The sequence below is a fragment of the Neopsephotus bourkii genome, unplaced genomic scaffold, assembly GCF_033783945.1.
Source record: "Neopsephotus bourkii isolate Nb327-2 ecotype Australia unplaced genomic scaffold, CSIRO-AGI_Nbou_v1 NB_323, whole genome shotgun sequence".
Lineage (NCBI taxonomy): Eukaryota > Metazoa > Chordata > Aves > Psittaciformes > Psittacidae > Neopsephotus > Neopsephotus bourkii.
The window spans coordinates 533,241-558,447 of NW_026900831.1; the positions used below are offsets into that span (position 1 = coordinate 533,241).

General features: G+C 39.6%; 2 protein-coding genes across 2 annotated transcripts in view; both read left to right on the forward strand.

Annotated features, from left to right (window-relative positions):
* The window catches only part of DNAH11 (dynein axonemal heavy chain 11), a 65,273-nt gene extending 57,427 nt beyond the window's left edge, over window positions 1-7,846 (forward strand). The window contains 5 exon segments of the mRNA XM_061347730.1: window positions 4,056-4,188; window positions 5,469-5,633; window positions 6,132-6,308; window positions 6,900-7,102; window positions 7,789-7,846. Of these exon segments, the coding sequence (XP_061203714.1) occupies window positions 4,056-4,188; window positions 5,469-5,633; window positions 6,132-6,308; window positions 6,900-7,102; window positions 7,789-7,846 (736 nt within the window).
* The window catches only part of LOC133209241 (uncharacterized), a 115,528-nt gene that overhangs the window by 48,941 nt on the left and 41,380 nt on the right, over window positions 1-25,207 (forward strand). The gene's annotated exons all lie outside the window — the stretch shown is intronic.

The window sequence follows — 25,207 nt, forward strand, 5'->3', positions numbered from 1 at the left end:
GGTTTCATCAATAGTACATTAATTCTGTGTTTGAAAAGATATACGTTGAACCTGACCCACACAGTAGATACCACTGTCGTAAAATGGCCACATACTGACAACTGTATAATTACAAATAATTAAATCCACTGAGATTCAGACAATCCTAATTTTAAGTAAAATGTATCTTATCATATCTATTGACAGGAAGCATAGCAAGGGAGTTTTATCAGCTTGTACTTCTTCCAAAGCAAATTTACTAGCCTGCATCTTAGAGAACTTACTGATCTGTGAAGCAGCTTCATAAAAGTATCTCTCCTTCCATGTTTACCAAGATTGTTCTTGTACTGGACTCACTGATATTCTGTAACGCCATATTCTGATTTTTTTTCTGAATAAAGCTTGCAAAAGAAATTCTCACCTTCAGAGAACTTCAAATATACATACATATTTATTTTCCTCAAAACATGGGTGATCATAGGCTGAAATACAGGTACTTGTTACCTGAAAATCAGACTTTTTGTTTACTGCCTTATTATATATTTAGAAGCCTAACAAGCTTAGGTGTTCAAATTTAGATTTTTTTAAATTTTAATTTTGGAGCTGCCAACCTGATCAGTGTGTCTTAATATACTTTAAACTGTGATCTCATGTTCAAAATGTTTTTAAAATGCTAATATTTTTGTTAAAATATTTTAGAATATTTTAAGAAGAGGGAGAAAAGACAGAATAAAATAATTTCAAAAAATATCGGTTGTATTATATAGCTTTATATAAGCATAAAAGTCACAATTAAAAAAAAAAAGTAAAATTTGGATGCAGCTTATTAGCATTGTATACAAAAATGATTCAAAATGCATGTACTTAGATTTTCTGAAGCAGATAAGTCAAATAAACAGGTGCCAGTTCTGTACAGTGTTGGGTTTTGGTCCTTGCCTGCTCTAAGAGTAATGATGTCATTGAATATGTTTGGTACAGATAGGCTCTAATATTTGAGGATTATCTGTGTGTTTCCTATCTCCCCAGCACTATTGTTTTGGAGATCACTGGATACGAGCATTAACTATAATAGATCAATTTCATTTTGACTCATAGGAAAGCAGATAGAGGAATAAATTCACTGTTCAGAAGGCCCCTATTTGCATTCACACGAGCTGTTACACCTGCTCAAACCCTTTGCACATTCGCAAAGTGATAGTCCACCTCGTCAATTGCAAGATTAGCTTATTACAAGATTCTTTGAAATGCCTTGAAATTTGATTTATGTGCAAATGTAGCTTGTATGAACAAGTTTCCATTATTGTGAGGCATGACTATTATTCATGGAACAGCAAGACAATTCACTCTGTTTCTCCACAGGGAGAAGCTTTCCTTGCCTTCAATGTCTCGCCAGCTGTGTGACTTTAAGGCAGTGCTTTTTCCACTGAACTAGTTCGACCAGCTTGCACCATTTGCCTACTGAGATTGCCTAGTAACAGCTCCACTCTGCAGTTGTTTCCACTCAATTTATTCAACTTCATTCTCTACATTACTTGTTGGATTTTGCAAGTTGGTTCAAGAAGCTTTTAATTTTAAGCAGCAGGAACTGAAAGAAGGCTCCTTTGGAAAAAGTGTTTATCCCTCTTTCTTCACACTGAAAAATATTGTTTCCCTTTCTTTTTCTGTCCAAAATTTTATCACTTCTTTTCATTCTTGCTGACCTTATAGAAAACTTTTAGCTATGGGGAGCTACGCTACTGTCTGCCATTTAGAGTCAGAGAATATTTTGGAGAACATCTGCCTTGAAAGATAGTCTTTTTGATTTTGAGTTGCATTCAAATATCTGCTAAGAAAAGCTTTTGTATAAACTATTGTGGCATTTCATGACATGAAGTCATGTTCCTATACTCAGTATTTTTTTTGTCCTCATGAGATCCCATCTTTGAATGACCTAGTCAATGTTTCCTTAGGCAGCACATATGCAAAAGAAAAACAGGTCTTTGTGCTGATAACTCAGATTTTGACAGATGAGACAAGATGTTCCACTGTTCCCAGACTTCTTATAGCTGCGAGTTTAATACTTGTGTTAGCTTCTGAAATTTATTTGGTTGTATTGTTTGTTTTTGCTAAAAATCTGTTATTCCTCAAAGTGCATACAGGATTTTTGAAGTGCTCTGTGATTCCCTTATTTCAAGGTCTACAAAAATTTCAACAGAAAATAAAACCAAAAACTTGTGGAGAACAATCTTTCTTTAATTTACTGTGTATGCTCTTAAATAACAAGGAGATAGAGATGAGACAAAAGAGGCTCTGTTTTCTCCTGGGTAGAATGGTGCATTCAGTCCATTCTGTCTGCCTCTGCTGGTGGAATGAGGAAATGAAGATTATGTAGAAAAACCACCAAAGTAGAACTTGTCTTTAGTAACTTCTTTGGTGACCTTTTTTCTATATATATAAATGTGCCTTCTATCATGGTCCATAAATAGTGCCTATACCTGCTACATTTCTTCAGAATTAACCTCTAAATCTCTAAATAGATACATTTCACTGGGAAAAAAAAATGAAGCTGTTCTACTGGGTTTCCCCACCTCTGTGTTTATCACTGTTGCTTATCCTCCTTGAACCATGTGAAAGCAATAACATTTATTTTTCCCAGATATGTAATTAACAGAAAACCTAGAACAGCTTCAGTAATAAAACCCATTTAGTCATTATATAATTTTTGCCTTTCATAGATGATAATCACAGAAATTGGTAATTTATTGCTTCTGCGAATTGAACCCGTAAAGAACTTGAATCCAGAACTCTAAAGCTTATTATGTTGCCACGTAGACCTTCTGAAATACAGTGTGACTTCCTTAGTAAGGGTTTTTCTGCTGACAAAGCAAACTGAAAAAGTTATCCTGTGTCAGATCTCTGCTTGTCTCTTGTCTCTCTGCATATGTATTGAAAGTGAGGTAAAATTTCTCTCTGTGAGTCAGACTCTACTGATAGGTTCCTTCCAGCTGTAGTTCATTTTGAAGGCTGTGGAGAGACCACAGTATCAGAATTGAAGTCCATGTGCAGAACTCGAAGGTTAATTCATGTCCAGCTGAGAAAGGTTGTATTGTCTGAAGGACATGACTGCATGACTAAATTACTTCATAACTATACAAGCATAAGCCAGGAAAACTCATATACAGTAGTTTGCATGGCAGTTCGATTTAAGGCACACACCTGAGACTGAGTTATGTAGAGTCATGGGTTTCCTAAAACTACACATAGTAGCCTATTTTTAGGACTTCACTTGTAGTATACGACAAGTGACTGTCTTTTCTTCCTGATCCTTGGTGAAATGCAGAAATGCTTTCAGCATACCATTTCATCTAGCCTGTGTCTTCTGGCTAAGGGGATGTCAGAAACAGGCAAGGATGCTAAGAGCTGAAATATATGTTCCTGACTTAAAATTTGTACAGAAAATACTTTTATTCATGTTCTGGTGTTAATTTCATTTCATGAATTGCATTTTAAGTGTTTAGTATCTATACTATTGCAATCACTTTCAAGATTGATTTAACTTAACAAATAGAAATTTTGAATTTTCTGAAAAGGGTTTGTGTCTACCTATGTTCCATTGCATAAATGTTCTACTGACTTCTTTTAAACACAGTTTTGCTGCTAATGTTTGGATTTTCTTTATGGCAGAGAACATTCAAAGCTATTGCTGTACATTAAAATAGACTACTTGTGCTCATGTGTGACAGGCAGTGGCTGAAGACTGGCATACATGCTCACTGTCCAAGCAGATGACAAAAAGTTGTGGCACTTGCTCTGTAGCACACACTGCAGTCTATAAGCAGTCTTTTGATTTTTTTAGGTGCCGAGCCATAGAAGTAGGAAGTACTACTGGTATTCCAGCAGTAGTAGTGTTGCTATGTGGAACAGGCTGACAACTCTCATGGAAGGCAATAGGTCAGGAAATGACATGTCTAGACTAAGGCATTGTGTTCAGTGAATAAAAAGTGAACCTAGTATAATTCATTCTTTCGCCCAGCAAATACTTGTTTTGGAACACAACATTTAGCAGATTGCCTTAAAAATTATTTTTGTTATTTCAGTCACCCTCTCTACAAGCTGGAACTGCAGACTTAGACCATCCTCATTAATTTCACTGTCACCAGGGATGGGCTAGAAGACCAGCTGTTGGCTAAGATTGTCAGTGCTGAAAGGCCAGACTTAGAAAAATGTAAGGTAAAGACTATATTTTGACCTGTCCATCGGCCCTCCTGAGATTTTGAGACTAGTATTAATGTGCCTATTTGGATCTGCTGTACAGTAATTGTGAGTAACCCATCTGTTAGAAAGACCTTAAGGACCAGATTCTGCAATGGATAGCAGGTACTTCTACTGATTTGCTCAAATCCATGCTCCCAGATGGTTAGGCTTGACCTAAAACTCTGCTTGAAATTAAATTAATCATGATTTTATTCTCACACTTCTCTCTACTGCTTGGTTTGCTCTATGCATTGCATTTAATTTACACTGCAGGACTAAAGCCCTCTGGCCTGCTTTGTGCTTCAGTGATCTTGAGCCAATAAGAGTGAATAAAATTTCATGCCAGTCCATAAGAAGATATGATGGCATTGTTAGGACCTGGGTCACTTGATTAATAAATCATAATTTATTCCTGCAAAGATGCAGTTCTGTGGCTGCTGCAGGCATGCCAGTGTATGGAAACTTATGAAGAGAAATACTTTTATAGCTGGTTGTAGAAAGGACTTTGAGCAGACTGTGAACTATGAGATAAAAAAATGAAAAAAAAAAAAAAACACTTAAGGGGGTGAAATGAATAAGAACATTTCCTATTTCTCTAGTGTGTCTTCCCAGCTATCTCATGTGATTTACTAGCCTCATTCACAAAGATTTGCTACAATTCTTTGAGGTACTGCTGCTTCATGCAAAGGTAAACTGGGTCAGAGAGGTTTAATTACCCCTTGCAGACTGAAAGCCATGTAATTGGGAACATGATCTGAAAGCCATGTTCCTCTGTATCTGCATGTTGTTCTACATGGCGCTGTATGCTTACAGCACCTGTATCACCTAGGGGGGTTTGGTGTGAGGGTCAGAGTCTGATGGAGATTTAGCTATAAGTCTATTTAACTGTCAGAACGTCAAGCCAGCAGACCTGACTATGACCATGCTTTCCCCCACTGCTTGCTGATGAAGTGGGGTTTTCTAGCCTTGTGCTATTGTTGATTTTCTCAGCTGTCACATAGATTACCACTTTCCATATCTGGAAGAGACCAGTGCTTTCATGTGGTCTGAGGAGGAAGGAGGCTAGGAGACCTTGACCATCTCTCTTTGTGTGTCTCAGAACCTTAGTTCTAGTGTTTTGGGACAGAAGATAAACTGTCTCTTTCAGAATTTAAATCAAATAATGCAATTAAACAGAAATTATAGCTCACAAATGGTATAAATCAGAATTTCTGGCTGTGGTTGTTTAAATGCAGAGTTTTCATTCCCTCTGCTAGTCCATCCTGGCCAAGCAGCAGAATAATTTCAAGACTGAGCTCAGGTCACTGGAGGATGGCATGCTGCTCAGCTTGTCAGCTTCCCAAGGGAGCTTCTTAGACAACAGTGAACTTGTAGAGAAACTCAAATCAACAAAGTCGACTGCAGCAGAAATACAGCACAAGGTAATAACAATGGAATTATTTTTAACCACCTGAAGTCACCTATAAGGTGTGTGTTAGTAATTATTTTAATGAAGCATTTCTATAAGCTAAGAAGAGTCAAATCCATCTCTGTACAGCAAGGGCTGTCCACCCACTCATTCAGAGTTCTGTATTTCTGGTATGTAATTGTCATATATTCATGGGTGTTTTTCTTTTTGACTGAAGTGCTTGAGTCAGAACTCATAAAAGAAGTAAGTATCAGCATGGAGTATGAACAAATGTATTCATATATGATTACCATAATTTCACAGGTAAACAGGCATATTGCTGCAGAAAACAGTTGTTCTCTAATGTTTGTCTAAGATAAAAAGCTTGATTACCTTAAATATTTGCTACTCTGTGAAAAAGTCCGTTTTCTAGAGTATATCCATATGCATTTTTGTATGGATAGGAAAATGTTGGTAATTGTGTGGGATAATCAGGGTGCACTAAAAACTAAGCACAATTGTCATCCTATAGGAAGCTGAAGGCAGAGAAAATGAATCTCAGGTTAACGTGACAAGAGAGCACTACAGATCAACAGCTGTAAGAGTGTCCATTCTTTACTTTGTTAGTAGCAGCCTGCGCAGCTCGAACCCCATCTACCAGTTTTCACTGAAGGTAAAAATTTATCATCTTGCTGTATTTGGTTTCAAAGTGCAAGGAACAGAATTCCTCTTCCAGCAGTGATGTCTGATATATTAGTTATCGCTTGTACCAGGTGTTTACATTTTCAGGTCTGTGTGTCTGACAAAGGAGAACATGATGTGACCTGCTGATCGTGCAGCATTCATGGGAATGCAGTACAATCCCACAGATGTCTTTGTCAACTATCTTTATTCTGACTGTGCTTTCTGAATGTTCTTGCAAAGTTTACTTTCCTTACATTAAGTCATCCAGCAAGGTCAGGTAGGAAGAGTTTTGCGAGATTCTGAATTCACTGTAGCAAATCTACCAAATGATCTAATGCAAATTAGCAGTTTGCTTAAGGGAAAGGTTCTGCCTACTGAGCTAAATAAGGAAGCAGAAAAGTACTGGCATTTGCAGCCCTCACCACTAGTTTGTGGAAAGCTTCCTCAAAAGCCTCTTGGCAGAAGTGCTTTGCATTTTAGGTTGCTTATGCCAGCTCTTCTTAGAAGCCTGCAGTCAGCTTATCTTACAGGTGAAAAAGAAAAAAAGCAGAATTCAAATAAATTAAAATAATGGTACTTATTTTCAGGTCTTCAATGCAGTCTCCCACAAATTAAGCAGGCTGAAAAATCAGGGGATATTCAGTGTCATATGTCTAACCTGAGATAAGCTGTCACATATTCAGCCTTTCTTTTCACAAGCCAAGGACATTTTTAAAAGGATCAGCTCAGTTCCTTAGCCCAAACACCTTTTCAGGTGACAAAAAATTTTCAGATCAATGATGTTGATATTTACTGGCTTTGTTGTCTCTTCACTAGAAGGTAATACCTCTTCCCAAGCAAGTTATCGTTACCTTGTAGCTGTTTAGTTCTTCACACCATGTGACTGCTGCTTCAGTATCAGTAATAACTGTAGAAATTCCAAAGATGCTTTTATGTAATTCTTTTGATTTAAAATGCTGCAATCACTTCACAAAGCTACACTGAGGATAAATGGCATGACTTACCTGCTTTTGGTTGGATACATAGGGTTGAAACTGATGTGGTATGTAAAGTAAGAATTCAGTAAATTATACATATCCATACCACATTCAGGGTGTTATTTTTCTTTTTAACTTTAGTATCTCTATGCTCTGAAAGAAAAAAAACAGGGCTCAGTTGTACTGGGGGCAGGTTTTAACCTGAAAAGCTTGCTCTAAAAGAGGTTATATCACAGAGGTGGTTGCTACCTCTGTTACCACAGAGGTAGGAATTAAAATAGAAACCAACAATTTAGGAAGAAGGCAAAAAATTGAGGAATATGATTTGAAGAGGGATAGAAAAAATTAAATCACCCTACACAGTATATAAAAGGGGGTAAAAAGCTGTCAGAAATGTCTGGAAGAGGAAAAAAAGGGAAGGGAGAGACAAAACTGGTAATGACTTCTCTGCATCATGGTACAGATGGATTTATTCATATCACTGAGCTTTGTAGTTCTGCTTAAATGTTGGGTTTTTTTTTTTTGTAGCAGTGGTACTAGGATGGATCATAAGGAATGGAAATCTGTACAGCAAGTGAAAAGTTGACTCAATCCCAATTACAGGGTACACAGAAAACAGAGTAAAGGGCACAATAAACTTCTGATTTATTAAATATATTTTTAATTGGAAAGAGAGGAGGCTTTTGATAGATGAAGATATATCAAAAAGGAAAGAGAATATATGGCATCATGGCAAAGGTGTCTCTTTTTCCCACTATGGTTAAAGTGACAAAAAACTAAAATACCTCATAAAAACCTGGAAAACTAAAATATTTCGTAAAAACTCCAGCTCATATGCTGGAACTGCTTTAGTGTAAAACAACCCCCCAAAATACCCAACAACAAAAACCACTCGGGATTAGCAAATTTCCCAAAAGCTTTGTGAAAATTTGCAGTCTGAAGAGGCTTAGAATGGTGATAGAAACAGATGTGCACTATTTGTTGTTCTTTCTATCTTCCGAGACAGGAAAAAGATACAAGAGATAATTAGGTGGAATTCACAAATCTGTAATTTTTTCAGTATTATTAGCATAAAATAATTGTAACTAAATTTGTCTGAGGTTAACTTCAGCGTGCAAGATTTACATATTTATGTTTGTTTGTTCCCACAAGCTGAAGAAAAATAACTGCTGTTGTTGGTTAGCTCATCTTTAAATTTCAGTGAATTTGTATGTAAATGTATTATCATATATAAAAATATAATGTGTGTATATACATATATATATGCAGTTATATTTTCTGCAAAAAAATCTTCACTGGCAGGTTGTGTTTAGTTTTCATGGTGTCATTTTTAAAAGGTAAAGGAAAGTTCAGTTCTTTTTGTATGTAGGAATGGTTCTGAAAAAAATTGTCACACCCTTTGGTAACTAATTTCTAAGAATATAATTCCGTTTGCAATAGATTTCAAATAAACATTTCATAATATCATTGAGGCAAGATGTAAATTCTTATGTCAGAATTTAAAAAAAATGCAGCCATAGAAATCCTTGTTGCTTTGAACTCCCTATTCAGTAATACTTTGAGCAGTGAATACTGTAAGGTGGAAGTGGCTCTGAAGCAAGTTGACCTTTCTCAATTTTGTACGCTGTGAAGATTCTTCTAAGAATTAAAGAGATACAACTCCTTGGATTGGATTTCCTTCTTTGATTTAGAGTTGAACACACCTGCAAGGGTCCTGTTACTTTTTAACTACTCAGTCATGGAGTGCCATTAAGGTCTGCTGGGAAAATTGCTTTTCAGTTCTAAATCCTTTGTGATGTTATTTCTGAAGGCATGCTACAGGTAGACAATTTCAGATAAAGCCATACATTGCACCCTAATTTTTAGTAGAACTAGTGATTCTTTTAAAGAGGAGCTGTCCTTGCTTAAGAACACTTTGCTTAAATACACTTTAAAAGCATATTTTTCCTTAGACATAGTGTATTGTGCGTTGTGAGGAAATTCTGGTTTGCCATCATTTGTCCAGTTTCTTAAAATAAAATTTTGATCTTCATACGACTCCTCACTGTAATATATGTTCCATATGAGGTTTCCACTTTGTCATACCTTGATGTTTAACAAGCAGACAGTATGGCAATACTGGCCAAAGTAAACTCTTATAAATAATATTATTTTTATGTGCATATATATACGTATTTTAGTATTTTAAGCTAAATCCTGACTCCCTTGTAATTGGTTACATTGTGTTTTTTTTATGTACTTCCCAAAGTATCTGCATTTGTCTTCCCATTTCAGTCTTCACACAGAAGGTACACCATCTGTATTTGTCTTTAGCACAGTCTTCCAGTCTATGGCAGTGATGGATGTATTAGGGGGATAGATAGATATTGAAAGATCCACCAAGAGGTGAAATAAGTGGGTAGACTCACAATGTCCAGAAAAGGAAAAGCTTCCCGAAGAACGGATAAACAAAAGCTTTCTTGAAAAACTAATTTTACTGAGGGAACTCCACCTGGACAGAATGTCATATGCACTTAGGTATGAAATCTGAAGGGCATGTCTTTCAGGGCAGGTGTGTGTGACAGTAGCTTGTATGTGTCATCACAGAGAAAACTCAGATCTTAGCCAAATAACTTATAAAATTGGGTGATCGATCAGAATTTGAAATCAGTGAGTGTTATTCTTAGCCTGTTCTGCTGGTGAAGAGTTTATGAAGAGATACTGTGGTAAGACATGAGTCTCAGCATATTCGGAGAACGTGCTTGTTATTTCTTTTAGATTGCATGTAGGTACCATGAGGAGAGTGTGCATTAATAAATGGAAATATACAAAGTTACGCTATTAACAGCTAAAAAAAAAATGTTTCTAAGTGTTAGTTCTCATTATGCCATTAGGGCTGGTAGCTACCCGCATGGAATGACAACTTTTCAGGACTCCCTTTGTTCCAGAGTTCAAGCATTCCAGGTTGAGAGGGAGGCAAAACACAATGGATAAAAAAAAACTAGTTTATTGCTGTAGGAAAAGATAGGGAGGAAGAGCCAGCAAAGAGTAAAAGAAACAGTGATGGATATTTTCGGTGAGTGTTTATCTTACCAATCCCAAAGAACATGTGATGACAATCAGGAAATAATCTCTGAGAGACATCATTGCAGTGCGAGGTGGCAGGCTCAACCTTATTGGGCGCCCCCGCTAAGGCAATGTTGACCTGGGTGATACGAGGTTCTGACTCTCTGCATTGCATGAGTCTCAGGCTTTTATGCTAGCTAAAGGGCACACTCATTCCAATGTAGGGGGCCAGCCTACATCGGAAGGAGTAGCCAGCTATACAAAAAGGGTCTCTGGGGATCGGGACTTTTAGGAGATTTTTCGGGAGTATCCACCACAGACCATTATCTCATGTGTCTTGCAACTGGTATGAGACTCCCTTTTGATAATGTCCTGGGTTCAGCAGTAGCAGTCATTTTTTTCTCTTTCTTGGTAGCTGGTGCAGTGCTGTGTTTTGATCTTCAGACTGGGAACAGAGCTGATAACGATGTTTTGGTTTGGCCAAGGACTTTGTGAGCCTCATGCTCTGCCAGGGAGGAGGGGAAGCCAGGAGGAAGCAGAGACAGGACACCTGACCCAAACTGACCAAAGAGGTATTCCATACCACAGCATGTCATGCCCAGGAGGGAACTGGGAGTGACCTGGAAGGACAGGGGTTGTGCTGGGTCGGACTCGTTCTTCGGCAGGTGGTTTAGCTGCTGTGCTTGGAGCTGGAGTAGCTGTACTGACTGTTGCTTTGCCCTCAGACCCAGCGACAATTTTTCCTTTTGAAGGTGCTGGAAAGCATTGAACATGGCCCTGTAAGCATAGGCCAAGCCCCAGCACGTTGCCATGATTTGCCCGTCTCTGGTATGGCCAGAATGACCACACACCTCATTTAAGTGCTTTACTAATTCTTCTGGATTTTGCAGTTGTTCCGTGGTGAAATTCCAAAGTACTGGAGGGGCCCACTGACCTAGATACTTGCCCATACTGTCCCACACACCCTGCCACTCATGACTGTCCAGCCTCAGAGAAAATCTCTTGGTCTTCCTACATCATTGTTTAACCCCAGACAAGACCCAAACCTGACTCTGCTTAACTTCTGAAAACAGACAAAATAGTCGTGGGCAAAATACACTCTGTATACATGCCAACATGGTGATCCCTATCACAATCAGCAAACAAGTCTCAACAGCATTAAAAGGCCATTCAAAAACTTCAAAACTCTCATATGATGCTGTAAATGCTCGGGGGGGGGCACTTGAAAGTGAAATGGAGCATGCAGGGCTGGAAATGTAGATAAATTTATACATGATTATACACTTGTGTGTATGTGCTCGTACACATACATATTGAGTGTATTTTTACTAAACAGAACAAAGTCTTCTGGAATCATCTGTCACTACAATGGAATATGTATTACTATGGGAAAGTTGGGCAGTTTATTTTCAGCAGAAGATTCAAGTTCTAAAGTTTCTCCTCCACCCCACACCCCCATATTCATGGTAGATGTGGTGGATGAAAAGTGTAAGGCTATAAGCACTACTATAGTATGAAAAATTTTTGAGACCAAGTATTATTCCTCTGCTTGGCATAATGCAGGTTTCCTTTGTACTGTTTTCTACCTTTTGACTAGATGAGGGCCAGAGGGCAATTTCCTTCATGCTCATGTAATTTTGTGCCCCCTGTGACTAAATAACGGTCATTATACAAACTACATTCAATTGTACAGGGCTCTGTGGCTTTATTCTTAGGATTACTATTCCCCACAGACAATAGTGAGAATACCAGGTTAATACAGCTGTGACCTCACTGTGCTCAATTTAAACTCAGACCTCACAAGGTGAGAGGCTTGTGCATTTACCCACTGAACCAATCAGTTAAAAAGCTGATGTGATATCTACCACATGTTGCTCTTTTTTTCATAAGGGAATTGCTATGTACTCCCTGTAAGAGTTTCTAAAGCTCAGTAACAATGCTGAGCATCTATCAAAATGTCAAAAGGTTCATTATCTTAAAACCAAGGGAACAGATTTCTGCAGTCTTTTTCGAATACCAGCAATAAGGCCACTGTTGAGAGCTTGCAATTTTGCTTGTTGAAATTGTAACGATTTAGTGAAATGCTTCAGAAGAAGTAATATGCATTGCACAAGCGATAGTGAAATTAATGGCGGCATTATCATTCTTTTTCTTTTCAGCTTTGCAAATTTTTATGTCTCCTCCTTCTCTGTCACTCACTCTTCCCCAGTTATTTCTTTTACAGACAAAAAACTTGAGTTCACTGTAGACTCTGGAAGATTTTAACATCTCTCTAGGACAAGGGCAGGAGATGGTTGCAGAAGAGGCAACTGGGGAGGCTGCCAGACATGACCATTGAGTTATTTTCCAAGTGTCAAACAGCCCTTCTGACAGGGACTGTCTCCTCATTTGGAGGGATATTCCTGGAACACAAACAAAATAATCAGCAGGTTAGAGCAAACGTTTTAAACAACAAATAATCTTGTTCCTTTTTGCTTTTGACTGCAACAGGATAAACATATTAATAAAATGTATGCCATATTTTGCTGAACATTCCTCACCCTCCCAGGAGGAAAAAGAGAAATACAACAGAAATCCTCTGGTGGGTAGTAGGACTGCCATCACACATACGCTTTCCCCACATAATTTAGAGTTCCTGTTCCATTGACTGGGTCATAGTGGAGACTTGAGTAAACTGGGCCTGACTCCCCTTTGGGATGCTGTGTAATTAACCCTGAGTGCTGCTTTTCTGAGATAGCAGCCACAGGTTTGGCCAGCATTATATGGACTGAGAACCCAGTCTGCAGCACACACAAAGATCAATGCAATGCCTGGTGAGATGCAGTTCCTGCCACAATGATGGAGTGGGCAGGAGCACTGCAGTTGTTAATGCTACTAAAAGCACTGCTTTATGCTAAATAGCCAATGGACATTTGTATCAATTCCTTTCCCCGGAAGCCAAACAAGAAATGTATGTTCCAGGCCTTGATATTAAGGAGGTCATGGGAGTGGGGTGATTCACTCCTCATTTTTACCTCATTGATGTTTGGCTATCAACCAAGTTGCCTGCAACAAATGAAGGGATGGGCTAGATTTAGTGTTGTCGCCAGCTGAAATAAGACCCCCAAGGGATTATTGAGGGGCCTTGGTGTGCTAGGTGTTATGCAAACAGCCACAAACCAACTCCTTCATCAACAGTGAAACTGGAAGTATTCTTTAACCAGATTCCAGGAGTAAGCTAGACATCCAGTCTGAAAATGACCCTGTTTTTCTGTTAGTAAGTACAGAAATGTTGCTGTGAAGGAAAGAGCAGAGATTGGTTTTAGGAGAATTTCAGAATTCTCAGCTGCTCTGGGGACAGGGCAAAAAAATGGGAGGTGGCAGAGTGGGAATCAGCAGTGTTGTGTGTCTGAAGCCACAGGGATATGTGGGAAACACCTGAGAGGCGTCTGGTGTCACAGACCTGCTCCATTTTCCTGCCTGTTATGCCTGGGTTCTGAGACAGGAGGGAGTTGATGGTTTTGCTGTGAATATTTTTGATAATAAAAGATTGGGGAAATTCCGAGGGGAGATGACATAAAGCTGCTGGACCAAATCCCTAATGGTGCTAAGCTATGTGGAGCTACGGGGATTTGGATGTACTCACTGCTTCTCGAGCTTCAGTGTTCCAGGGTTTGGTCCAAAAAGCCCTACATGTTTGTGCTTTAAAAAAAATAATAAACCTGGAGCAAAAAGATTATGTATTTTAGTATGCATTTTGTTTGAGGCTAGGGGCTGTATTATGTTTTAAAAAAAAACTGCTATTCTGAATGACCTGGGTAATACTTTAAAAATTCCTTCAGCTTCAGATCTAGCAAAACCACTTGGCACAGGGGTTAGAAAAATGGCAGAAGAAGACTGGCTTGAAACCTTTTGGTAACAGGTTTAACTCTTCTATCACTCTTAATTTCTGACTCAGGCACCTGATATATCAAATGGTTATTTTGTTATTATATTAAGGCTTGAATCACTTCCACTTTGCTGTGGATGGATATAGCCTATATGAAAATGTAGGCACCACCAGGTTGATATCAAGTAATATGATGTGGTATGAAAGCCTTCTTCTCTTTTTATTCCCCGTTCCTTTTTCCACATGTCAAGGAACAATTTGGAAATGCACTTTTATTTGGTCTCTTGATAAAGTACTACAGCAGCCAGAGCATGACTGTCATGTTATATTCCTTGGCTGGTGTATGGAGTTGTAATTCCTTTTGCACTGCACAGAGATGGAAGCCAGTGCAATCAGTAGGTTCTGGCACAGAAGTGAAGAGCCAGACAAACTACATGGCTGAGCTGCAGTTTGAGTTGAAGTGCTGATACTGTAACAAAAGTGTGGGCTAAAGGAGGGATGAAAACAGCCATAGCCCAGCCACATTGTAAACCTTTCTCTTGATACTCCCATATTTCACCAGTAGGTGCTTTGGAGGCGGATACATTTCCATTATAACTCACTTCTCTGATCTATCAATGACTTTGCACTGTCTTCCTAAATTAAGAACCTTAAAGATTATTAGGCTCTGAAGTGGTTTGAAACATATTTTTTAAGTAGCAGAATAGCTGTATACATTTTTCTTTGTCTAGTGGTTCTTTGGTCTTGCTCCTGTCATTCATTGGACATGTTTTGTCTTAGGTCCCAGGTCTACAGGGAATTTGAGTAGACACCGTGTGCTGGGTTATGCTTGTCTTTGCATGGGTGAACACCCACAGCCCCAGATCCCCAGTATATTCCTTAGCTTCAGAATCAGAGCCTGAAACTTTAGAGACTGATGGTGACACCTCTTCTGTTTCAACACATATCAAGAAATAGCAGGAGCTAAGAATCTTCAAGTTTACTCTTCATGCTAGGCAGCTTATTCATGTCAGCAAAGCAGACCCTGATGAATGCAACTGTAACTGTGCACATTAGTCTTCCAGCAATGTACTAACATGTATTTATTTGAGCACAGGACACATGAAGGCAGAGACTGGGGTAAGAGAAAAGGGTAAGAGTTTATTTTGAAGGGAACTCTGCTAACCAGGGCCTAGGAAAAAAAGACAGTTGTGCAATAAAACAGCTGTGTCAAAGCTACCTTGGCTAGAAATGGATAGATACTGGTGGTATGAGGGGATTCGGAAAGGTACTTCCGTAAAAAAGAATGGCTGTGGGTGTGTAGCTGAACAAACAACTATTAATGCAGCAGTTTTCTTCCTTTTTTGTAATACTATTTTCAATGGGTTTTGTAACTTATTATAATAATATTTTTAAGGGAAACATGAAAAACCTAGACAAAGTTTTTGTTAAAGACAATCCATAGATACTGTTGTCCCAATTCAGGCTGGGTTCAGGTCAAGAAATTTATATATATATAACATGTATAAAATATAAGTAATATATATATAAAATTATGTAAATAATATCGACATTATAAGTGTATTTTAAGTAGCTAATTTCTAAGCTTGATACTTTAGAGAACTCTCTTTTCTCCTCCGTTATTTTGAACTATAACTGTTTGCAGCAAATTTCTGTGTAGGCACTGTCTTTAATATCATTAATATGTTTCTGGTTAAGGTATCTTGATTTTAGAAGGAAGGGATGTAATAAGGAAATTAAACTATACCTAATCCAGATGGAATGATTTGTGGTTTTCTCCAGCATAGAAACTTGTGTTGTATGTTTCACGGTTAAACTCAGGATTCTGATTTAAGGAGGGTTTTTGTCATACATAAAACTTTTCACCATTATGCAGGCTTTGCTACCTGTTGTTCAGTTCAGGATGACATGTTTCCTTTTGACAGCTATGAATTTATCCTTCTAAAGTTTCTTCCACAGATTTATGTTTTAAGGGCATCAAAAGTCACCTTGTAATGTCAATTATTTCTTAAGCTAAAAGACAGACTTTAGGAACCTGTCAGAAAATAAAGAATTAATTTCTGCATGTTTTATAGGCAAATGTCAATTAGTTCATCTTGGTAATTTAAAAACCAGATGAAGCCCTGCACAGAATTTCATCTTGCTGAGATTCTCTCTAACACTATAAACAAAGGAGGCAAAAAAAAGTATTATTAAACTTAAATTTCAATCATAATTCTTTGAAAAACAGCTTAAAATTTGAAGAAATAGTATGCTTTTTAATAAATGTTAAACTGGTAACTTGGGATAAAACCTATGTATGATTTATGCTAGGAAACTATAGCGGTTATCTGAGTAGTATCTATAGAGTTCTAGTTAAAGTCTCTATTTTTATTTGTTTCAGTAGCACAACACTTCTCATTTCCTAAGGGACATTTGGAAATAAAAAGGTAACCCATCAACACTTCTGTGTCTGGGAATTACTACAGAAAATACTGCCTAATAGTCACTGATCACTAAGAAATCTGATTCACGCTTTCCTTCAAAATCCAGGCTTGTAAGTGCTCCCTTTCGGCAGCTGAGGCAGGCACAGCTATCAATAACACTGCCAGTTGTTAACTGGACAAATGTATTCCTTTTGCCTTTGATAGGGTACCCTTGAATTGTGCATCAGAGAAGTGGAATTTAAAAGTGTCCTTTTTTTTTTTTTTCTGTGCACTATTTTTGCACTGTGTTGCTGAGAGACTGCAGTTTGGCCTTTGGGGCTGGAATGAAAGGAACCTGCTCAATGCTAGAGATCTCACTGTCTCTATGACTGTCCTCTGCAACTTAGAGACACCTACAAAGGTAAGAAAGAGTGGGCAGGTTATTTCAACTCAGTCAGCTGTTTGTACTGAATGAGTGAGACACAATCCTTTCTCTGAAGCTGCTATTTAAGTGGCTGGCATTATACAATGCCATTGCTAAGTATGAAAATAAACCCGATCAAAGAGGGTGTGGTGGATTTTCTGGCAGTGGATGCTTGAACTTTGTAATATAGGTCAAACCAGTTCCACATCAGTAGCTAAGGGGGAAAAAAATGCCCTTCATTATGTTAACAAAAACAGTGGTTTACATGTGCATATATGCCAAATTAATTAGGCAGGTAATGAAGCATTTGCACTAACGTAATTATATACAGCAATTCTGACAGTTCATAACACTGCATTAATAATCACTACAATTAATTCTGATGATGGAAGCAATTTACAGCACGTCACATGTATAAATAATGGCGCATTCCCTGCATGTGTCATTATTATGTATTAAGGATGTCACCTTGTGACTTTCTCAGTAATGTTCCCGTTGAGTTAAAGTTAAGGGTAGATGAGTGATTTTATTTCTGAGCTACAGCATATTTCACACTCATATAGTTTAAATACACAGTTGAGGTAATTTGTATAAGTTTGCATAAGTTCTGTATATGAAATGCCTAAATAAAGGTAATAATTATTTATTACCATATGAAGATAGGCTGAGAAAGTTGGGACTGTTCAGCCTGGAGAAGAGAAGACTGAGTGCAGACCTCATAGCAGCCTTCCAGTATCTGAAGGGGGCATATAGGGATGCTGGGGATGGACTGTTCATTAGGGACTGTAGTGATAGGACAAGGGGTAATGGGTTAAAACTTAAACAGGGGAAGTTTAGATTGGATATAAGGAGGAAATTCTTTCCTGTTAGGTGGTGAGGCACTGGAATAGGTTGCCCAGGGAGGTTGTGAATGCTCCATCCCTGGCAGTGTTCAAGGCCAGGTTGGACGAGGCCTTGGGTAATATGGTGTAGAGTGAGGTGTCCCTGCCCGTGGCAGGGGGGTTGGAACTTGGTGAATTTAAGGTCCTTTCCAACCCTAACTATTCTATGATTCTATGATTGTGAAGGGGGTGTGAACTCCATCCTCACCATATCCATTCACTGAGCAATGGCTCAGTGGGTTTTTTTGGCCAACAGACCAGTTTTCTGGACACTACAGTGGCAATTATGCAAACCTGACAGCCCAAAATATTTCTAATGCAAACCCCTCAGTTCTCTCACACTAGCCAAAATGCCCATTTTATTTCACTAGCTTTGATTATCTCAGTGTAGTGCCCCAGAAGTGGGCAGCTGAATGAGCTTGTACTGAGAATATTGAAATACTCTTCTAAAACACAAAGGAAAAATCCATTTCCTGAGATAAATATATACGAAATTAGAAAAAAATTAAATGTGTTTCTGTTGCCAACAAAGAGAAAAGCGGGTTTATTTTAACTGGAAGAACATCTCATTCTAAACCCAAGTTGTTGGTTATTTTTCACAGGGATTGTCTGCTCAGGATTCCCATCACCAGCATGCAGCATTACATATTACATTCCAGTGGCTTTTTTATTTTTCTTTTTTGTTTTTAATTTCTTTTATAATTCTCTTCAAAACGGTTGAAAAAAAAAAAGATGGAAGATGGATTTGAGTTTCATATACTCAAATTGAAATAAACTTGTAGCAAGCAGGTTGGAATAGCTGCAGCTATTTTGCTTGTTCTGTTCTGTCACATCATGTAGTATTTAAAGCATATAATTAAGTTTTTACTTGAACTTTCGGGAGGCAAATACTGCCCCAAGGGTGTAAAGGTTTCTGTCTGTAAAGGCTTCATCACAAACTGACCTCGTGCTCACCAACAGGGAAGGGCTTGTTGGAAATGTGACGCTCCAGCGCAGCCTTGGTTGTAGCAATCATGAGATGGTCAAATTCGAGATCCTCAGGACAGTGAGAAGAGCGTGCAGCAAGCTCACTGCCCTGGACTTCAAGAGAGCACACTTTGGCTTCTTCAGGAGCCTGCTTAGTAAAGTTCCATGCGATATAGCCCTAGAAGGCAGGGGGGGCCAAGACTCTTGGTTGATATTCTGTTGATATCTACTGCAAACTCAGGAGTGTTGCATCCCAACTAGAAGGAAGGGCAGCAGGAGGGCCAGGAGACCTCCTTGGATGGATAAGGAGCTGCTGAGGAAAATTTGAAGGAAAAAAGAGGTTTATAAAAGGTGGAAGCAAGGACAGGCGGCCTGGGAAGAATACAAGGACGTTGTCTGGCAAGCTAGGGAGCAGGTTAGGAAAGCTAAGGCCCGGTTAGAATTAAACTTAGCTAGGGATGTTAAAGATAACAGGAAGGGTTTCTATAGGTACATTGCAAATAAAAGACAGCCTAGGAACAAAATGGACCCCTTCAGAACCTATCAGGAGAACTGGCTACCCTGGATTCGATGAAGGCTGAGGTTCTCAAAGACTTCTTTGCATCGGTCTTCACTGGCAAAGGCTCTGACCGCACCACCCAAGTCTTGGAAGGCAGATGCAGGGACTGTGAGAATGAAGACCTTGGGCCCACTGTAGGAGAAGATCTGGTTCAAGACCATCTTAAGAACATGAACGTATGCAAGTCCATGGGACCTGATGAAATCCATCCTCAGGTCCTGAAGGAGCTGGCAAATGAAGTTGCTAAGCCACTGGGCATCATATTTGAAAAATCATGGCAGTCAGGTGAAGTTCCTGACGACTGGAAAAAGGGAAATATAGCCCCCATTTTCAAGAAGGGGAAAATGGATGATCCAGGGAACTACAGACCAGTCATCGGTGCATGGCAAAGTCTTGGAGCAGATTCTCCTGGAAGGCATGCTAAGGCACATGAAAAACAACAAGGTGCTTGGTGACAGCATGGCTTCACTAAGGGGAAATCCTGCCTAACCAATTTGGTGGCCTTCTGTGATAGGGATATGGAACTGATGGACAGGGGTAGAGCAATTGGTGTCATCTACCTGGACTTGTGCAAAGCATTCGACACTGTCCCACACGACATTCTTGTCTCTAAATTGGAGAGACATCAATTTCATAGATGGACCACTCAGTGCATAAAGAACTGGCTGGATGGCTGCATACAAAGAGTTGTGGTCAATGGCTCAATGTCCAGCTGGAGACCAGTAACAAGTGGTGTCCCTCGGGGATCGGTGTTGGGACCGCTCTTGTTCAACATCTTTGTCGCCGACATGGACAGTGGGATTGGGTGCACCCTCAGCAAGTTTGCTGATGACACCAAGCTGTGTGGTTCTGTTGATATGCTGGAGCGAAGGAATGCCATCTGGAGGGACCTCGTCACGCTTGTGAGGTGGGCTGATATTGTGAAGTTTAACCATGCCAAGTGCAAGGTCCTACACCTGGGTCAGAGCAATCCCAGACACAGCTGCAGGTTGGGCAGAGAAGAGATTCAGAGCAGCCCTGTGGAGAAGGACTTGGGGGCGTTGGTTGTTGAGAAAATGAACATGAGCCAGCAGTGTGCGCTTGCAGCCCAGAAAGCCAACTGTATCCTGGGCTGCATCAAAAGGATCATGACCAGCAAGTCGAAGGAGGTGATCCTGCCCCTCTACTCTGCTCTCGTGAGACCTCACTTGGAGTACTGTGTACAGTTCTGGTGTCCTCAACATAAAAAGGACATGGAACTGTTGGAACAAGTCCAGAAGAGGGCCACAAGGATGATCAGGGGACTGGAGCACCTTCCATATGAAGGTAGGCTGAGAAAGTTGGGGCTGTTCAGCCTGGAGAAGAGAAGGCTGCGTGGAGACCTCATAGCAGCCTTCCAGTATTTGAAGGGAGCCTGTAGGGATGCTGCGGATGGACTGTTCATTAGGGACTGTAGTGATAGGACAAGGGGTAATGGGTTAAAACTTAAACAGGGGAAGTTTAGATTGGATATAAGGAAGAAATTCTTTCCTGTTAGGGTGGTGAAGCACTGGAATAGGTTGCCCAGGGAGGTTGTGAATGCTCCATCCCTGGTGGTGTTCAAGGCCGGGTTGGACAGGGCCTTGGGTGACATGGTTTAATGTGAGGTATCCCTGCTCATGGCAGGGTGGTTGGAACTAGATGATCTTTCCAACCCTAACTATTCTATGATTCTATGATATTTTGCAAACAAAAGGGTAGGAAAAAAGAAACTTCAAACTCTGTGAAGCCAAATAAAAGAGAAAGAAGATAGTTCCTTGAATCAAATATTTTACTACTGTTAACCACATGCTACAACAGTGGCATTATGGTTAGAGTTCTACAATAACCATAACGCTTATGTGATGTAATGGTAATGGGATTAATATTAATTCAGCTTTTATCAATGTTCTTGAATACTTCCCAAATTCAAATAATGTAGAATTTCAGTTACTGAGTGCTTCCTAGTGAGGAGATATAAAAGACTGCAATCAGATAACAAGTTTTTTATTTCTCTTCTAAGAAAGACACAGTAGGTTACCTTCCTGTCACTCATGAAGATTATGTTTTTAAAGGTCTGTTTGGGAAAATACATGCAGTCGTTAATGAGTTATGTTATTTTATATCATGCGGTGTTTTGAAAATGTACTTTTCTCTTAAAAGCTTTCTATAAGGAATAAGGTAGAAAACATAACACTCAAATGATACACTTTATACTGTTACTGAATTTTAGTCACAAAGTTGATATTTTCATTGCAATATTTATAGATACCTCTCACTGGTTTGAAATAAAAGAAATCTGTGTTTCAATGTAGTTATTTGCTAAACAAACAAAACCTATCAATGTGAATATATAACCATGAAGCTTTCTGACAGGCAGTATTTAAACTTCTTTTGTTTCTCTTAACAGCATCTATTCTGAGCAGCTTTGGTTTTACCCTTGGCAATGCAGCTGAAGCTGCCTTTTGGTTGTGAGGAAGATGAGCTTGCTGGTCTCTCCTCGGTCCCTAACAAGTGGGTTTTCGTATGTCAAAGTGCCACACTCAGATGAAGGCAATTGGAAGTAACTGCTCAGAAGAAGATGCCCAAAAGTAAGTTGCCATGGAGATGGGAAGGCTAAACACCACTGTACTACTGACCTCAGTGGAGGGTAATTTCTCCAAATGACAGCTGAGGTCGCAGGGCTGTGACGGGAAGCTCATCCTGCCAGCTCCGGCTCTGCCTCTAGCCTATGGATAAGTAAAGAATTACTGCTTCCAGTTTAGGCAGTCCATTAACCTTCACAAGCCTGAACTTTCATTCAAATAATTGTAAAATAAGTATAGGTGGTGAAACCTTAGCACAATCACTGCTATTCGTATGACCTTTGGAAAGTTTAGGGACCCAACCCTGAGTGTGGATCCACTGGTATTTTAAGCAGGGAGATATCTTTCCAAGTTTTCTGCCATAACTGGAAAATGTTAGAGCCCTGAATTACCAGCAAAACCAGGAAATCATTCACTGACTGGCTGCCAAATGAGTGCAAACAGGATGGCAATGCGTTTCATCGGTGCTGGCACATTGTATTTGCTGGGAGACTACCCTCTCTTTTACCTATTTGTATTGCTAATGAGTTCTTTTAGCTTAAATTAATTCCAAGAGGTGCATTAGGATAAACGACTATATGTCAGCTTTGCTATACCTCATCTGGGATCTGTCATAAGAACAGAAGGGGAACTAGTTCCTGCTATGAACCTCTGTAACCCGCTGTCTCCCTCTGCACGCATGACTCTTACAAATACAGTAAAACCTGATTTAAGTGCCAGCAGAGAGATTGGTAAGCACAGATTGTCTGACGGAATTGATCTGCCACTCAAGGTAAATAACAGGAATTTTTCAACACCTTGGCACTACTTCAAAGCGACGTCTTAAGACATAGCTCATTGTGGGTGAGGTTAGGGGTGCAGGTTCAGGCACAGGTAAATGGCTGGTTGCAGAACCAAAATGACTTCAGAAATAAATGCTTACTGGTGGTATTGTGAGCTGCAGCTTGTTGTTGACTGTTCTAAATGCCAGAAGCTGTTAAATTTTATTGTGATTCTGTGGAGTGGGCCCAGCATTAGGAAAAAATAGCTTCCGTGAAAAGTACCACTTAAAGCCAGAAATATTTTTCAGCAAAAACCAATTTGTAAGTCTGGTTTAAATCCCAGACAGCTCTATGATAATAAGTTCAGAGAAACTTTGAATCCAGTGAAGTCCTTACAGTCAAGGAGCTGGAGGAGCCTGGAAAATAAATGTGATGTCAGTAGGAAAGCAGCCCACCAACAGTATATCTCACCATAGCCCTCTGTATACCTATTTAATTCTTGAGCTGCTCCAAAACCCTGAGTCTTATCTTTAATGTCCTGAGAGGGATAGGACCTGTCTGTTCTGTAGGAATGGTGCAGTTAATAGTATTTGGTTCAATACTGAGCTGATTGAGATCTTAATTTTTTCTACTGTGAAAATTATCTTCGCTGTCTATCTCACTGAGACTAAAGCAGCAGTGCAAAACCCTGTACAAGACTCCTACATTTGAAGAGATGCAGTGGAGTAGCTTTTTTTTCTTTTCTGTTCCAGCTCCTGGGTGTTAACAGCCAGGCAGAAGAGATAGGAAGGAACATCAACACATAAAGAAATGTCCTGTCTGTGAAAGGAAAGAACATCAACACATGAAGAAATGTTCTAACTGGCACCATTTCTGTGGAAAGTGGAATGGGATCATTGTTTCTGACAAGATGAGGTTACTGACATGTGATATCCTACCTCCACACTCCACTTCTGGAGACAGTGTTCTCACAGGAGAATGGATAATTGGTACATAAACTCTGAATAATCCTGAAAGATACAGCAAAGCCGTGAGAGGCCCAAGGAAGCCTAAACAAGCAAGATAAGAAGCAGCTGGATTTCACTGAGTTATGAGAACTGTGGACTGTTGGCAAGCTTTCGAGGTCAAGTTTTCACACCTGTGCTTAACCAATTATATGCTAGTCACTAAGGGTCTTCAAGACATGTATCCCGTCATAATATGCCAAACCACTGTAAGTGCCTGTAAGAAATGGTATATAAGGAGTTAAAGCTTTGTAATAAATTGGCATTCGCTGAAAACTTTGATCGTCCCTGAATTGTCCGTGACTCCCACGTCAACATCCACTTACCTGTCTCATCTACCTACCTCTCCCTGTGATCCCTTTAAGGTTATTAGGAGTGCGATGTGTTTGTGTAAACCCCCCAATTAACAACATACTAAATAGCATTAATCTTGTGGTTTATGTAATAGGATGGGGGTTCATTCCCAAGAATGAAATTAAGATGCAAATGAGGTCAAGTACCATAATGGATCAGTTGGTTCATTACAAAAAGACAATTATTATTAAAAAGGGAAAGTACTGTAATAAGGGAGATAGATAGCAATAGGACAGATTGGAAAAACAGTGGAAATGAAACAAGAATTTGGGGTGCAGAGAGAGAGATAGTCACCACTGTGGATACAGTGGTGTCCCGTGGATCCAGTCGTGTCCCAGGGATCCGTTATCAGAGGTTGTGATGGTTCAGGGTTCGTAGTCAGTATTGGTTCCTTCAGGGTTCATAGTCAGTATCGGAGCAGTGTCACCCAAGAGTCTGTAGTAGTTGTCAAAGGTGGGAGTCCTCATGGAGGTGTCCTGGAGTCATCCCCTTGAAGGTACCTTATGGAGGTGTCCTTCTGGAGTCCTCTTCATGGCAATGGCTCCTCTTCACGATTACCTTTTCGCCCTTTTATAATGAGTTCTAATGTTCTTCATGTCACATATTACACATTCCTGGTGGACCAGTTTCCCTGGTCTTGTAGCCAGCTCTTCAACTGCACGTGTCAGCAGCAATTCTTGGGATAATGGGCAGCAATTCCTCACACCAATCCTAGAGATAATGGATGGAAGTCTTACCTCTACTCTTTCCCACCTATCCCTCACGCAAGTGGAGTCCCAGTTCAGCTCCTCCCACCCTTCTCTGAGGCAATGGAAATTGGAGACTTATCTCAACTCCTCCTACCCATCTCTGAGACAATGGGTTGGTGGAATTCCATCTCAGCTTCTCATATCAGTCTTTGAGACAATGGAGTCTCTCACAGGTGGTTGATGTTCCTTGAAACTATAAAACTAAATAGAAGTTGCCAAGTGTTAACAGGTTTGCAGTCATTTCTCTCAATGTTGTTGTCAAAGAGACAGCAAAGGTGGGAGAGAATCTCTTGTTTTTTATCTGCCTAAGAAAATAGGATGTTTGCTCTCTCCTGGAGAATAAATCAGA